Source organism: Schistocerca nitens, chromosome 4 (genome assembly GCF_023898315.1).
Source record: "Schistocerca nitens isolate TAMUIC-IGC-003100 chromosome 4, iqSchNite1.1, whole genome shotgun sequence".
NCBI lineage: Eukaryota > Metazoa > Arthropoda > Insecta > Orthoptera > Acrididae > Schistocerca > Schistocerca nitens.
This window is the reverse complement of record NC_064617.1, coordinates 420,703,790-420,720,601: the sequence shown is the minus strand read 5'-3', so window position 1 is coordinate 420,720,601 and position 16,812 is coordinate 420,703,790. Positions and strand designations below refer to the sequence as shown.

Here is a 16,812-nt window from a genome sequence, read left to right as displayed (position 1 = left end):
AATGCGAGTCCAGTGTGCTAACCACTGCGCCACCTCGCTCGGTGTGAGGGGAAGTGGCAGCGTACAATTTTCCATCTCCAAATCATTCACCAATGTCCTGTATTAAATACCAAATATCTCCTCAGAGCTTCATAGGATGAGGGCATACGACACAATTGGTGCTGATCCGTCTGCAGGACCGAGACCTGAGTTTGGCGCTGCTCCTCTCCCCCAATTACTATTATTCGAGAGCCATAGGCTCTGTACAGAAACACTTCCCCGCTCTTTTCTCTCCTTAACAATCCATATAAATAGAAACATAATTACAAACTTTTTTTTGTGGAGGAGGGCGGAAACACTTCTGTTTTTTGTCTTGTTTGATGAGGCCAACTTCTTCAAATCAGAACAGAACTTACCTCCAACGTCCTCAATAACTGTTAGATATATCCCTGTCTCTGTCTTGCCCTGCAGTTTTTACAGCTCCCTCTAGTGCAATGGAACTTATTCCATGGTGTTTTAACGTACACCGTCCGTCCAAAAATATCCGAGATTAATTTTATTCCTGGCTTATAAGCGACGTCAGTGCAGTAACTACGGTCGCAGGTTCGAATCCTGCCTCGGGCATGGATGTGTGTAATGTCCTTAGGTTAGTTAGGTTTAAGTAGTTGTAAAATCTAGGCGACTGATGACCTCAGATGTTGAGTCCCATAGTGCTCAGAGCCATTTGAACCATTTTGCAGTAACTATCGTGACAGCTTGAACTAATCGTTATTTATAAAAGGCAATGTCTGACTGACTGACTGACTCTACATCATCGTCCAGTCCAAACCGCTAAGGATAGAAACTTGAAATCTGGGGAAAGTGTGGATCTTATTACTGTAGGCGTCGTTTAAGAAGGGATTTTTCGAAATTCCAACCCTAAGGGGATGAATGTTTTTCTTTTTTTTAAAAAAAAAAAGAATGTCGCTATTAAGGCAATTTTGGAGCTAGAACTACGAAAAGTGGCATTTGGTTTCTCAGTCAGAAGATAAAAAATACATCTTTCAGCATGTATGCAAATTCAACCACTACGGGGAAAGCAGTGGGTGAAAATTTTTTTTAAATAACTACTAAAGATGTAATAAAATATTTTAAGGCTACATTTATGACATTTGGTATTTGACTTCTCGGTTAGAAATGAAAACCTACGTGCTTTAGTGTTTCTGAAAATTCAACACCTAAGGGAGAGCAATAGGGGACGAAAATTTTTAAGAAAATATTTTATTGCATTACAAATTTTTTAAAGTTAAATTTATGAAAACTGGTATTTCACTTCTCGATTCGATATAAGTAAATTTGATACAAAGAAATATTTGTTACGGGATAAAAGCTGCTGTGGAAATATCTCCAAAAGAACGCAAAAGGCATGATTAACAAAAACTTTGGACTCTAGCTACCAGAATCGCTTTTTGGTCAGAAGCACATTCGGAAAAGACCATGCTTATGTGGCCTTAAGTAGCCTAAAAAGCTTAGAAGATATTGTAATTTGTGAACATAAAAATTCGATTAAATATTAAAAAAAATCTCTGCAGGCCATACAGTCTATGCGAGCGATGCAGCGGGCGCTAAGCTGGTTACTGATAAACAACGGATGTTCTTTCGACCAGTCAGTTGGGAGCAGGCAATGTTGAATGGGAACGTGCGGTCGCAGTGTCACCGTTATTGTGTAGCGGTGCTGCCTCTAGATCACGTGGTCCCGGATTCGATTCCCGGCTGGGTTGGGAATTTTCTTTGCCCGGGGTTTGGGTCTTTGTGTTGTCTTCATCATTTCATAATCATCATCATGATCATTCGTGACAGTGGCTAGATTGGATTGTGTTAAACTTGGACTGTGTAAAAATTGGTACTTTGTACGGGCGCTGATGACCGCGTAGTTGAGCGCCCCACAAACCAAACGTCATCATCATCATCATCATCATCATCATCATCATCACCGTTATTGTGTCACAAATTACAACGGAGCAACTTCTCTAAATCAACTGTTCAAGACATTCTCCCAAATATTTTGAAGAAGAGAAAAGTGTTTGCGAACTTTGTCCCGCACATCTTGACATCCGAACAAAAACAACGATACATGAACGCCTGCCGCGACTTGATTGAAGTGGAAAACGCGAGCACGTCTTTTCTGGAAAAAAAATCCTTCAGAAATCACGGGACTTAGTGTCATCAGTACGAACCTACTACAAAATGACAAAGTTTTTGTACTTTCAACATTGCAGCCCAGTCAGCAATCGTGATAATGTAATACATAAGAAACTGTCAGCCTAAAAAAAAAAAAAAAAGTTCAAATGGCTCTGAGCACTATGGGACTTAACATCTATGGTCATCAGTCCCCTAGAACTTAGAACTACTTAAACTTAGCTAACCTAAGGACAGCACACAACACCCAGCCATCACGAGGCAGAGAAAATCCCTGACCCCGCCGGGAATCGAACGCGGGAACCCGGGCGTGGGAAGCGAGAACGCTACCGCACGACCACGAGATGCGGGCGAAACTGTCAGCCTCGATTGCGGTAATGAAACCAACCTTTACATAGGTTTCAGCTCAAATAATTGATCCTTCTTCAGAAGATACATCTGAATCTATAATTTGTCTAAGCCGGCCGGTGTGGCCGAGCGGTTTTAGGCGCTTCAGTCTGGAACCGCGCGACCGCTACGGTCGCAGGCTCGAATCCTGCCTCGGGAATGGATGTGTGTGATGTCCTTAGGTTAGTTAGGTTTAAGTAGTTGTAAAATCTAGGGGCTGATGACCTCAAATGTTAAGTCCCATAGTGCTCTGAGCCATTTGAACCATATAATTTATCTAAGAGGGCATGGTCTAGAAATAAAACTAAAACAGCCTGAATGGGTAGTCACATTTTAAAAATGCGGTACATACGTACTAAGTCAACACCAAGACTTGACTTAAGCTCTGGCGTGCGCCTCGTCTCCATGGGTGCCGTGCGGTGGGCCTCGGGAGCTCACGTGAAACTAAGCAGACCTAGATGACGCGCTGCATATCAACATGGTGGGGAACATTGCGCATGTCTGAGACCATGACTGCCAAAGATAAAAGACCGACGCAGTTATATCTTAAAACAAATAACTTACAGAAAGGTTGAGACTCTTAAACATAAAGCCTCTGCATCAGGTTATGGCTGAAATGTTACAAACTATGCATGGATTTATGTAAGTTCGAACACACTACGCCGACTTACACTATTAGAATATATCGGCCCTTTCACAACGAATGCTGCATAACGCACCCATCGTTATTAATGAAAGATGCCATAGGACATAAATCAGCGAAACTGTAGTATGTAAACGCAATAATGCAATAATTTCGGTTAACCTGTATACAGATGGTCGAGTAGGTATTTTTATCAGTTGATGTACATATACTTCTTATTGCTGACACGCACTGAATGAAGAATATTATCAAGATTAATTTTTATCTTATTACTAAAAATAACGCGTGAGTGAACGAGCGCCACTTCATCGCCATGTAATAGCAGATGACCAGCATAGGTCAAATTATGTTTTACGTGTAAAAAATATGGTAATTGCGTCAACGGACGTGCAACGCCCTTTCATCGCCCTTATACCCTATCGACCGACAGAGGTCAATTTCACTACGCGCTACAAAAGAGAATTATCGCCTCTTATATTAAAGGCTATTGTTAAATAGATATGATATGATAAAACCTGCTTGACCCGAAAAGACACATAGGAAAATTTTATGGACACTTGACATGGGAAAAGGGCATGTTCTTCACAGGGAAGAATTAAAAAGAAATAAAAGATAGCTACTAATATGCCCATGTGCATGCCATAAATGGACAAGGATGAAGTCGTCTCTGGATTGCAACTACAAATAAATGTAAAGGGAATTAAATCCCAAAAGGCCGAGACGGACCATCCAAACTTCATCTTGTCACCTGAGGCTCCATTTCACCGCTCGTGGGCTCGTAACCACTTCTATGAATATGACTATTGTCTATGGGATAGATGCTGGCATCTTAATTATTTAAAAACCGTGTGTGCCACATTATGTAAGCACCGTATGTGGAAAGACCACCTGATGGGAATCATATACCAAAATGTCACGTGCTCAAATGCATGCACGCTAGCCACTATCTTAAAGGGATGTCTAAAATAAAGTACATCAAACACCGACCATCTGTGTCACACCGCTACCGAAATACTGCTCCGCTCCTGCCAACCAATCATTAATTGGTCACGATATTCTAAATAATGGCATAAAACATTAAAAACAGTCTTGTTTTTTAACTGAAGTTGATCATTAAGGAGGTTATCCTTATTAAATTGTAAAAGAAAGCACTCCGTCTTCAGGCCACGAGTGGCCTACCGGGACCATCCGACCGCCGTGTCATCCTCAGTGGAGGATGCGGATAGGAGGGTTGTGGGGTCAGCACACCGCTCTCCCGGTCCGTATGACGGTATTCTTGACCTAAGCCGCTACTATTCGGTCGAGTAGCTCCTCAGTTGGCATCACGAAGCTGAGTGCACCCCAAAAAATGGCAACAGCGCAAGGCGACCTGGCAACAGCGCAAGGCGACCTGGATGGTCACCCATCCAAGTGCCGACCACGCCCGACAGCGCTTAACTTAGGTGATCTGACAGGAACCGGTGTATCCACTGCAGCAAGGCAGTTGCCACTTATCAAATTGTAAATGTTTAAAAATCTCCATTTCCTCTAGGATGTCTAATCTAGTACCTTTAATCTCATGATGAAGTAGCTCCGTTCTGGTTAGGGGATTAGGCGCATGTGCCATTTGGAGCAGGTGTTCGGCGAAGGAGGAACCTCGTGTGCTGTCACCATTTTTTTGTTGGAATGTCGCCCGCATCTCGTGGTCGTGCGGTAGCGTTCTCGCTTCCCACGCCCGGGTTCCCGGGTTCGATTCCCGGCGGGGTCAGGGATTTTCTCTGCCTCGTGATGGCTGGGTGTTGTGTGCTGTCCTTAGGTTAGTTAGGTTTAAGTAGTTCTAAGTTCTAGGGGACTTACGACCACAGCAGTTGAGTCCCATAGCGCTCAGAGCCATTTGAACCATTTTTTGTTGGAATGTGCTCCTTATATCTAGTAGCAATGGCTCTGCTTGTTTGGTCTATATAATAGTTCGGACCATCCTCACAGTTGGTTTGATAAACCCCTGAGCGAAATAGTTTGTCACTTGATGCTTGCAGTGTATGGCCCAAAGTTTTTTTTTCAGATTATTATTGGTTGAAAATGCTACCTTAAACCCATGGTTCTTAAGCATTCGGCCTAATCTGTAAGAAACCCTGCATATGAAGGGAATAGATAAAATGGCAGCAGGTTCACTTTCTCCCACCTCATTTAATGTGGATGACGTGTTATTTCTTTTGTTTAGTTTCTTGTTGTACATTTGCCTCAACAAGTCAGCCTTGTAACCATTATTTCTAGCAGTTTCCTCAAGCGTTACTAATTCAGATTCTAAAGCATCTGGAGACGGGGGAATTGTCAGGGCATGATGTATACTGGAATGAAAGAAAGCTAACTTATGAGCTTGTGGGGGGGGGGGGGGGGGCGGAATCGTCCGGTATGATATTATCAGAGTATGTACTTTTACGAAAAATGCTGAACGCAATGTGGCAATCTCCTATAGTGAGTGTAAGATCTAAATAATTTAAAGATCTGTTAGAGGATTCATATTCAGGTGTAAAATTAATCTTCTCATAAAGCTCGTTAAATATTAGGAAAACTTTGTCTATGTCGTTTTGGTTATCGTCAATAATAAGAAGTATATCGTCTACGTATCTTGCGTAAAAGGTTATATTATCCATGATGTCTACATTACTGGCGAAAAAAACCACATTCTAAGTAATTTAGAAAAATTTCAGACAGAATGCCAGCCAGCGGGCTTCCCATTGCTAGTCCACACGGTTGAGAAAACATTTTTCCGTTAAATATGAAATAATTATGTGTCAACACAATACGCAGAAGATTCATTTACTCATCTATTTCATTTTCCGACATTTTCTTATACTGATGCAAGTTACCTTCTAAAATCCAGAGGGTTTGGTCCACCGGAACATTGGTGTATAGACTTGTTATATCAAAAGTCACGAACTTGGAGTTTTCAGAGCACGTTATGCATTCCAAACGATTGGAACTCCGTAGAATTTTTAACGGCGTAATTCTTTGTAAACACAAAATTATCTTTTACTTTCTGATGCAGAACTCTAACTTGTGGGAGGCAGTCCCGGTACTATCTACAATCGGGCGGATCGGATGATTACATGTGAATCTTAAACTGACTTCTCATCTTAGGTGGTTTGGGATTCATATTGATAGGCTCACGTGAGCTCCCGAGGCCCACCGCACGGCGCAGAGGTTGCATAGGCTCGGTCAGTCGTGGCCGAGCGGTTTTAGGCGCTTCAGTCCGGAACCGCGCTGCTGCTACGATCGTAGGTTCGAATCCTGCCTCGGGCATGGATGTATGTGATGTTAGGTTTAAGTAGTTCTAAGTCTAGGGGACTGCTGACCTCAGATGTAAGTCCCATAGTGATTAGAGCCATTTGAACCAATTTAGACTCGGTCAAACAGGGAGTGGCGAGTATGCACGGGCAGAGCCCGTAGCTCCTCGCGGCCACAGCGTCAGACATGGCATTTTAATTTATTACTACTTTACTGTCGACTCTACTCGCAACGCAGTTCGCAGACAGTATACACATATACTTGTGAATGTACCTGCAAAATTATGTCATTGTACTGGTATGGCACATAGCTGAGGAGATACGTCACAGACATTTAGATGTGTAGAAAATTAGCTTTGACAGTTATACATTGTCTATTTGTCTTGCGGCAAATGCCCAGAGAATATTCGTCTAAAACCATTTTTGAGAACGAGAGCACTTAGTGACTTTCAACAGATGTTACATGTAATTTAAAACGTTTGCGAAACTTTTTCTTGCTGACACCACTCACAAAATGATGAAAGGAGAAAGAGTTTATCGCCAACTACATTTTCGCTCTTTATCATTCAGACTTCAGCATTAGGCATTACATTTTAATTTTTTAGTTCCTTACTACCGACTCTATTCCCAACAGCCGCGTGGTCACAGGCGCCTTGTCACGGTCCGTGCGGCTGCCCCCTTTTGGTGAAAGAGATGTTTTACGAAAGCTCTTCGTTACTTTTGGCGGGAGGGGGTGGGGTGACTTGACAATTAATGTTAAAATAGCATAATTAACTTTTATTAGTAAAACAGAATAATAAAAACACAATTCATACAATATTTTTAGTTATTGTACAGAATGAAACTTTTTTTCAACCAGACAGATTTTGTTTCTTATTCTCCTAGATGAAAAACAGGTTTCTACATGTCCTTATTCACACTAGGACTTGATATTTATAAAAATATTGGGATTCCGATGAATAGATATTATAAAAATATCATTACCCGCTCTTGATATATCGAAAAAAGTATCGATATTTTTCTTTTAAAGTCTTCGTCTTCTTCTGAAGAAGCACTTACTACTTCTATCAAACCCACAAATTCTGAAAACACAACCCTAATTTTCAGTCGGTCAAAACACAAATCAGATTGTAGTATACCTTAAAATTGAACTTTTGGTTGATGAAATGGGCCTGTAGATTTGCTTAACATGTACTTAAATTAAAACAACGTTATTTAGATTGATAATTACAAATAAGGCTTGAAGTAAGTAAATCCAGTGCCACAACTGATGTTTATCATTAAGGAACAAAAAGCCAACTGACATTGTCACTAACTTTGAAAGTCACAATTTCCCTGTTTGACTGGTTTGTACTAATCTAGCCAAACAAATCTTCAAATGATTTTTCTCATTTGTCGTCCACCCAGTAGTGTAGAACTTTTTTTGAAGTTCTTCCTCTATGCATCGAATATTTTATGGTATACTGTGTCATACATAGATTGTAATGACTAGAATTTTGTGACTTTTCAAAGTTCTTATGTTTTCATGCTGTTTTAACATTGGAATCATTACTTAAGTAACTTTCTTACTTGAAATTTCGAGGGAGATTAAAACTATATGCCAGACTGAGACTCAAACTGGTGACCATTGCCTTGTGGGCAAATGTCCTACCGACTGGGCTACCCAAGCAGGATTCATGACCTGTGCTCACTGTAAGTCTAGAATTTTGTGACATTTTTTAAAATTCTTAGTTTTCATTCTGCTTCATTCTCTATAATTTAGGTTTGAAATTTAGAAATTGATACAGGTAAAAATCTAAGTCCGTCTACTTCTTATCTATGTTCCCCACTCCTCCCACCTCACCCTCTGCCCCCACTTGAACCTGAGCCTGCTGACAGGTTGTATATTTCTATAGTGCAGACCAGGGTGCGATTTGTGCTTTTACCAGTGTGGGGGATGTCTTAGGGGGTTAGTAGAATTATATATGCTACTAGCTTGGACCGTGGCGTTACGCATGTTTAAACAGCTATTTATAAATAGATGCTAATGCCGAAACTCACTATTCATGCGTATGCACTATCAGAAAAGCGCTCCCTTGTTATATCTTTAAAAGTACATTATAGGTAAAGCTTATTTACAAAATCATCTACATACAGGTATACGAGAGGAATTCAAAAAGTAGAGGCACATTTGTGAAAATCTGTACTTATTCTGATGTTAGAAAACGGAAACACATTAATAGTAAGACTTACTAAAAACTTTCAGTATTCGGCTCCACAAATTTAAATTATGTGTAAAGTTTTACAACAGTGTGTGGGAAATAAACATCCCTGGTTGGGATGCATAAACTAAAACCAGAGGAGGGGATGGTCTGATGCAGAGGGGGGGGGGGGGGAACCCCCCCTCTGCAAATCGCACACTGATGCAGACAAATAGATGAACCAAAGGATTAGTTGATTTGGGGTGTGCAAAATTAATGTGTCTTGTATAATGTACACACGATACAAAAAAAAGAGAAAGTACTGGGAAAGGTGGCAATGTGGAAGGAAATAGGCACAAGTCTGAATAAAACACAGATTAATTTATTCCATATGCTTATAAGCAAATATATACTTGAGAATGAGATTTTCACTCTGCAGCGGAGTGTGCGCTGATGTGAAACTATATACTTGATTAATATCTACAAGCACATCTATATTGTGTAAAGCATAGTTCAATTGATATATAAATACTTGCACAAACTTCCAGAGCTGACAGTTCTATAGCAGTTATTCCTTTCAGAGACTAGTCAGTGTATTAGTAATTATTTGGTATCATTCTGGCAGATTGTTTATTAAACTTATCAGATTTCACTTTTAACCTTTTCTATGTTTTGGCTAGACAATTAGTGGTGCACAACAACAGTTAGTCAATATTTTCACTGAAATTGGCTTTTATAATGTTCCAAATGTGGCAATACACATAAAAATAACTGAAGAAATAATCTTCACAGCACCACAGTTCATCTAAAGATGGTGTAATTCACTATAGTCTTCTTGTTTACTATTAACATGAATTATGCACTCTCTTTGATTCCAACAATTTACCATGGCCAGTACTGATGCTGTAATGGTCTTAACCATTGAAAAAAAGTGTTAAACTCCAATATACAATGCTTACAAAATTTGTAGCAGTGGTAGATTCATTTACATGGTACCTTATTTTAGCCTTTCTTGGGAGAGCTGACTCATGTAGTGCGATATGCTTCTGAACTAATGTTATTGTGATTATCCATAATCTTGAAGAAAACTAGAGAGAGGTAAGGCACAGGAATACAGGCAGAAAAATATGGACTGTGCAGAAAGTCTTAGCAGCACTGTTGTCATCACATAATTGGGCTGCACCTGAAAAGAAGCATGCAGAAACACATTTTACAAAGTGTTCCATGTGAATACATGCACTGTTTAGCACTTACATTAGTTGGTAGTACACTTCCCATAAATATAAAGTAGTTGACTGTTGTAAATACTTAATAAGTTTCTGGTAGTATACAGTGTACAAAGAAATTTGCTTTATTAGATCCAAATGGCAGTTTATTAAATTGGAAGACAATAAAATAAATACAATGAGACTAAGCAATTTATACAGTAGACAGTATTTTTAGCAGAACACGGGGAAGTAACTGTTATCAGCATGTGATGCATTTGAAAACACAACAGACTCATTTTTACTAAACTGAAAGGTGAATGCACAGCTGTCCATGTACCTCATAGTGCAACACAATGCCTCGGAAAAGGCTTTCCATTGCTGACCGTATCAAAATCAACACACTGATGGGACAAAACACGAGACAAAGTGATGTTGTGAATATTGTTCATGTAAATCAAAGTGTCATCTCCAGACTGTGGGAAAAGTTCCAGGAAATGCATTCAGTAGCTGATTGACATTGCAAAGGCTGTCCATGCAAAACTACGGCAACTCAGGACCTGGTATGTAATGATATCTGCATGGTGACACTCTACAAAGACAGCAAATACTCTGTGCCACAAGCTTCGAGAAGCCAAAGTGGTTATTGTGAGTACCCAAACTGTGCACAACAGTCTTCAGGGGTTTGTACAGCTGAAGACCTCTCAAGACCCCAACTCTCTGTCAACATCACAAGATCGGCTAGAGCACATGAACATTGGACACAAGACCTTGGGACCAAAATGCTGTTCACAAACAAAGCGTGAATAGGCTTGCACTATGATGACAATGCTGTACACATATGGAACCAAACAGGGGAATGCAATCATCCCTCAATGACTGTGGAACATCACCAACAATCCAGTGACTTAATCATATTCTGCGCACGTATCATATATGGCCACTGCACACCACTCAGTCCAATTAAAGGGAACATGACTGCTGCAATCTATGCAAACAACATTCTCTGAGCCATAGGGAATGGTTTTGCAGAGAATGTAGGGGAAGGGTTCACTCTATAGAATAACACCTGACCTCATAGTGCAAGCACAATGTGTTGGTGTCTGATAGGACATGAGATCTGAAGAATTGATTGGTCAGCGTGCTCAGCAGGTATGAATTGTGCAGAAAAAGCTTGGAGCTTTCTCAAAAGAGCAATTTCTAGTCATCAACATTGTGCATTAATGATTGAAACTCTCCGGAATCCTCCATTGAGAAGTGGGACAAAATTGTTCAAGATTCCTGCAATGAGTTGCTAATGAGCAAGCCCCATTACATTCAAAGAGTTCCTGAGAGTTTGTGGAGGACCTAAACATTATTGAACAGTGCTTTGAACAAATCATTTTATGTTTTTTGATGTTGTCGGACATTGAAACATTTTTATTTTTTCAAATAAAATGTTGTGAGACAGTGAAATGTTTTTATTTTTTCAAATAATGTTGTTGATGTCATAATTGGTTCATAGAGAACATATAGTGTAGTTTTCTTTTGTGTAATATTCTGTATTATCAAAAAATACGGTAGAAGATGTCTATCTCATTTCATGATATGAGAACCAATTACACACTTAACTTTTTTTATGTGTGTAATTATCAGTTAAAAAGCTTAGACTTCACTTGGCCTCATTTGCCATAGTCTTCTGCAGCCTTTTTTGCTCTTGCTTTTCTTAGTGACAAAAATTGTCAAAATGGGTCAAATGGCTCTGAGCACTATGGGACTTAACATCTATGGTCACCAGTCCCCTAGAACTTAGAATTACTTAAACCTAACTAACCTAAGGACATCACACAACACCCAGTCATCATGAGGCAGAGAAAATCCCTGACCCCGCCGGGAATCAAACCCGGGAACTTGGGCGTGGGAAGCATGAACGCTACCGCACGACCACGAGCTGTGGACGCAAACATTGTCCTGACTTTCAGTATAGCAAGTAATGAATGTCAAGTGATATCACTATTTCATAAGTACCTGAAAGAAAAATTGTACAATGTCTTAGAGACACTGTTGTTTCTGAAATAAAACTAGGAGTGAATAACAGATACAGAAATTCTAACACCTTTATATAATGTGAAAAACAGTATTCCTCTACAATTTTTGATCCAGTGGTAATATGATTATTTATTCTTTAATGTATAGAGTCGCAGATGCATCCTAAATTTGAGCGGAAGATGGCGAAAGTGGGTGATACCGTAGAGCTGAAATGCCATCCACATTGGAAAAATGGTCTTAGTAGTGGATTCAAGAAGCACAAAGCTACGTGGATATTCCAGGTAAATGGGCAAAAGTTATGTTGACTATATAAATATAAAACTTGATTTCTTTAGATCTGCTAATAACTGAAATCAATGCATGGAAAGAATTAAGCAACAACTCATACATCAAGTAGCAGATAGGCATGTAAAAAAGTAACTGAACATAGTATCTTGGCTTTTGACCATGTGTATTTGTCTGTGTGCACATACGTCTGAAATGCATGTTAGTATCTTCTCTTGCAGATCTTCTCCTGCATTAATTACTTATGTGGATGTGTTATGTAATGGTTGGCTGAGACGTCCCTTTTAGGCTCAGCTACCAAAATTATAATGGTTCTATGCTAGACTGTCTTATCATCACCTACATAGATGGGTGTTGTAGACAGCTTTCAAGCTGCATGAAGCATCATCCACAGCTATATAGACATAATGATAATAACTCCATATGGCTCAATGGCCTGGTGCAGATCTTTTGATTGGACACTATTTAGTCAACTTGCATGTCCCTAAGGTACCTCAGCAATCCTACTGTGGAAAGGAGATATACCGTTGAACATTACTATTGCTACATGATTTTTTATAGTATGGCTTAGCAGTATTTTTTATTTATACACATTAGGAATGTACCACCTAGCTATTTTTTAATATTCTTTATACACTGCTGGCCATTAAAATTGCTACACCATGAAGATGACATGCTAAAGATGCAAAATTTAACCGACATGAAGAAGATGCTGTGATATGCAAATGATTAGCTTTTTAGTGCATTCACACAAGGATGGCACTGGTGGCAACACCTACAACGTGCTGACATGAGGAAAGTTTCCAACCAATTTCTCATACACAAACAGCAGTTGACCAGCGTTGCCTGGTGAAACATTGTTGTGATACCTCATGTAAGGAGGAGAAATGCGTACCATCACGTTTCCGACTTTGCTAAAGGTTGGATTGTAGCCTATTGCGATTGCGGTTTATCGTATCATGACATTGCTGCTCATGTTGGTTGAGATCCAATGACTGTTAGCAGAATATGGAATCGGTGGTTTTCAGGAGAGTAATACAGAACACCGTGCTGGATTCCAATGGCCTCGTATCACTAACAGTTGAGCTAACAGGCATCTTATCCGCATGGCTGTAACAGATCGTGGAGCCACGTCTCGATCCCTGAGTCAACAGATGGGGACATTTACAAGACAACAACCATCTGCACAAACAGTTCGATGACATTTGCAGCAGCACAGACTATCAGCTCGGAGGCCATGGCTGCGGTTACCCTTGACGCTGCATCACAGATAGGAGCACCTGTGATGGTGTACTCAACAACGAACCTGGGTGCACGAATGGCAAAACGTTATTTTTTCGGATGAATCCAGGTTCTGTTTACAGCATCATGATGGTATGGGGTGCCATTTGTTACATGTCTCGGTCGCATCTTGTTTGCATTGACGGCACTTTGAACAGTGGACGTTACATTTCAGATGTGTTACGACCCGTGGCTCTGCCCTTCGTTCGATCCCTGCGAAACCCTACATTTCAGCCGGATAATGCATGACCGCATGTTGCAGGTCTTGTACGGGCCTTTCTGAATACAGGAAATGTTCGACTGCTGCCCAGCACAACAAAAAGACTGTCAGAAAGTTAGCTTTTGCCCAACAAGAATTTCATCAAAAATAGACAAAAGGCACACACACTAACACACTCTCTGGCAGCTGGAGCCAGACTGCGAGCAGCGGTGCATTATGGAAGAGGCAACTGGGTGAGAGTAAGGAGGAGGCTGAGTTGGGGAGGTGGAATGATAGTAGCTTAGGGGTGGGGGATGGTGAGGTGCTGCTGGGAGCATGCAGGGACGAGGTGGAGAGTAGTGCAGCTAGATGCATTTGGGAGATAACACCGAGGGCAGGCAAAAGAAGAAGGGGGTAGCAGAAAAGGAGAGAAGTAAAAGGCCTCAGTGTATTGGGGGAATACAGGACTGTGTAGTGCTCTAGTGGGAACAGGGAAGGGGCTAGATGGGTAAGGACAATGACTATCTGAGGTTGAGGCCGGGAGGTTTACAAAAAAATGGCTCTGAGCACTATGGGACTTAGCATCTGAGGTCATCAGTCCCATAGAACTTAGAACTACTTAAACCTAACTAACCTAAGGACATCACACACATCCATGCCCGAGGCAGGATTCGAACCTGCGACCGTAGCGGTCGGGCAGTTCCAGACTGAAGCGCCTAGAACCGCTCGGCCACACCGGCCGGCCGGAGGTTTACAGCAACATAGGATATATTGCAGGGAGAGTTCCCACCTGCACAATTCAGAAAAGCTGGTGTTGGTGGGAAGGATCCAGATGGCACAGGCTGTGACAGAGAGTGTTTTGGGGGAGTTGGGTAACTGGAAAGATAAGGCATGGGAGATCTGTTTTGTGATGGCCACAGGTGGCTAGGCAGTGTGGAAGAGATTATTGATATGGAATGGCTGTTGGCTGTCGAAGTGGAGGTATTACTAGTGGTTGGTAGGTTTGATATGGGCAGAGGTATTGATATAGCCATCTTTGAGGTGGAAGTTAACATGGGGAAGGTTGCTTGATGGGCTGAGTAGGACCATGTGAAACGAATGGGGAAGAAGGTGTTGAGGTTCTGGAAGAATGCGGATAGGGTATCCTCACCCTCGATCAAGATCACGAAGACGTCATCAATGAATCTGAAACAGAAGATGGGTTTGGGATTCTGGGTTTTCAGGAAGGATTCTTCTAGATGGTCCATGAATAGATGAGCATAGTATGGTGCTATGGAGGAGCCCATAGCTGTACCCCAGGACAATGTTGGTGAGGGCTAAGGATTGGTGGAATCTGAACAGATAGAAGTCACTGTGGAAGGAAGGGCGGCAGCCAGAGATGGGTAAGGTCATTTGGGGGGATTCCATGAGCCGAGCAACAACGCAAGAACAATATGTGGGACTGGATTATGGCTAGGGCTCTTAATATTCTATTCATCTCACATTTAAGTACTGTAATAGGATTAACAGATCATTCATGCACTCCTTAAAGCATTTTTTGGGTGAACAGTATATAGACATTTCAATCACTTTGCAAACAGGGAACTGGATAGGAGAAGCATCAGATTTCTATCTACATTTAAATGTTTACTATCTGTCACTCTGGTTTTAAGGGGCATTCTCCTTTAACTAATATAGCTACACTACCACCTTTCTTCATGTGAGACCTATAGCAACCAGTTTTGGGTGTACAGCCAGTCATCTGAGGTATATAAGATGCAGTCCTCTTTCTTAAGCCAGTGTTCATTCGGACACAGTATTTCACATTGTATTTTGTCCAACAATATTACAATTTGGAGAGTTTTTCTTACAGCCTGTAAGTGAAAACAATGAAAAATTTGGGATAGATCAATTACGGTTTGATGAGATAGATCACAGCTCACCACAAAGAGGAGGCATTGAGTACATACAGGCACAATGAAAAAGAGTGCTAGATGTTATTCAACTATCAGTCTATGTCCTTCATCAGTTGTAGACAGCAAAACTCACTCACATTCACACAAGCATGACTCACACACACATGACCATTATCGACTCTGGGTACTAAGGCGTGACTGTGATTGTGTCTGAGATTTTTCTAGGGTGGGTAAGGAGGTGTGTGATAGTAGGGGGTGGGATACCAATGGTAGGGGAAGATGTGGTACTGGCTGTGAGAATACTCAGGGATGTCTAGGGGCAGGATAGTGGGCTGCTAGGTGCAGCATCTGGAGGGTAGATAGGGAGGGGGGCAGGGGTAAGGTTAGGAATCAAGAGAGAGCGCACTCAGCCTTAACACTTAATCTGACAAATATTGGCAGTTACATTATTAACAACAGTTTAATATTATTGTTCATTAATTTAATTATTGCAGTTTATTTGCTGTTTCACTAGGCACTTCATTTTTTACTATTTGTTTTGCAGACTTTAAGATACAAACTATGGATTGCATGACTACTATTATTTTTGAAAAGTTTAATTATTTTCTCATACTCTTCGTTCACTGCACCAATTTCTTGCTTCATGTGAGACTGTTTCAATAAATCATAGTGATGAAGGGCTGTTTAGTGGAACAACAGTATGGTGCGTCAAGTGCCTCAAACTAACGTTTTGTTTTTGATAACATCATTTGAATGATCAACTGGCATACAAAGTACTTACAAAATTCTATTTCCAAAATAGAAGTTGCAACATTGTTGTACATTCTTCTTTTATTTGTCATTAAAGTGTAATTGTCAAGTTTCAGTGAAATGGTTAAAACGTGTTGGAATGGAATAGTATGCACATTTGAAAAGGGCAACATATGGAAATGCTACATCAGTTTTGATGTATCTACACTGCAGAAGTCCAGTATAAAAAGTCACAGTCATCACATTATCACGCATTCGGGAGGACGACGGTTCAATCCCGCGTCCGACCATCCTGATTTAGGTTTTCCGTGATTTCCCTAAATCACTCCAGGCAAATGCCAGGATGGTTCCTCTGAAATGGCACAGCCGACTTCCTTCCCCATCCTTCCCTAATCCGATGAGACTGATGACCACACTGTCTGGTCTCCTTCCCCAAAACCAACCATCACATTATCAAAGGATGCAACATGAACATCAACTTTGTAACCAGACCTTTGCAAAGCATGGGTTAACATAGATCTGTATGTCAATGCAGA

General features: G+C 40.9%; 1 protein-coding gene across 1 annotated transcript in view; it reads left to right on the top strand.

Annotated features, from left to right (window-relative positions):
* LOC126252351 (uncharacterized) overlaps positions 1-16,812 on the top strand; it is a 143,198-nt gene that overhangs the window by 66,148 nt on the left and 60,238 nt on the right. The window contains exon 3 of the mRNA XM_049953241.1: positions 12,014-12,147. Within this exon, the coding sequence (XP_049809198.1) occupies positions 12,014-12,147 (134 nt within the window). The remainder of the gene's footprint in view (positions 1-12,013; positions 12,148-16,812) is intronic.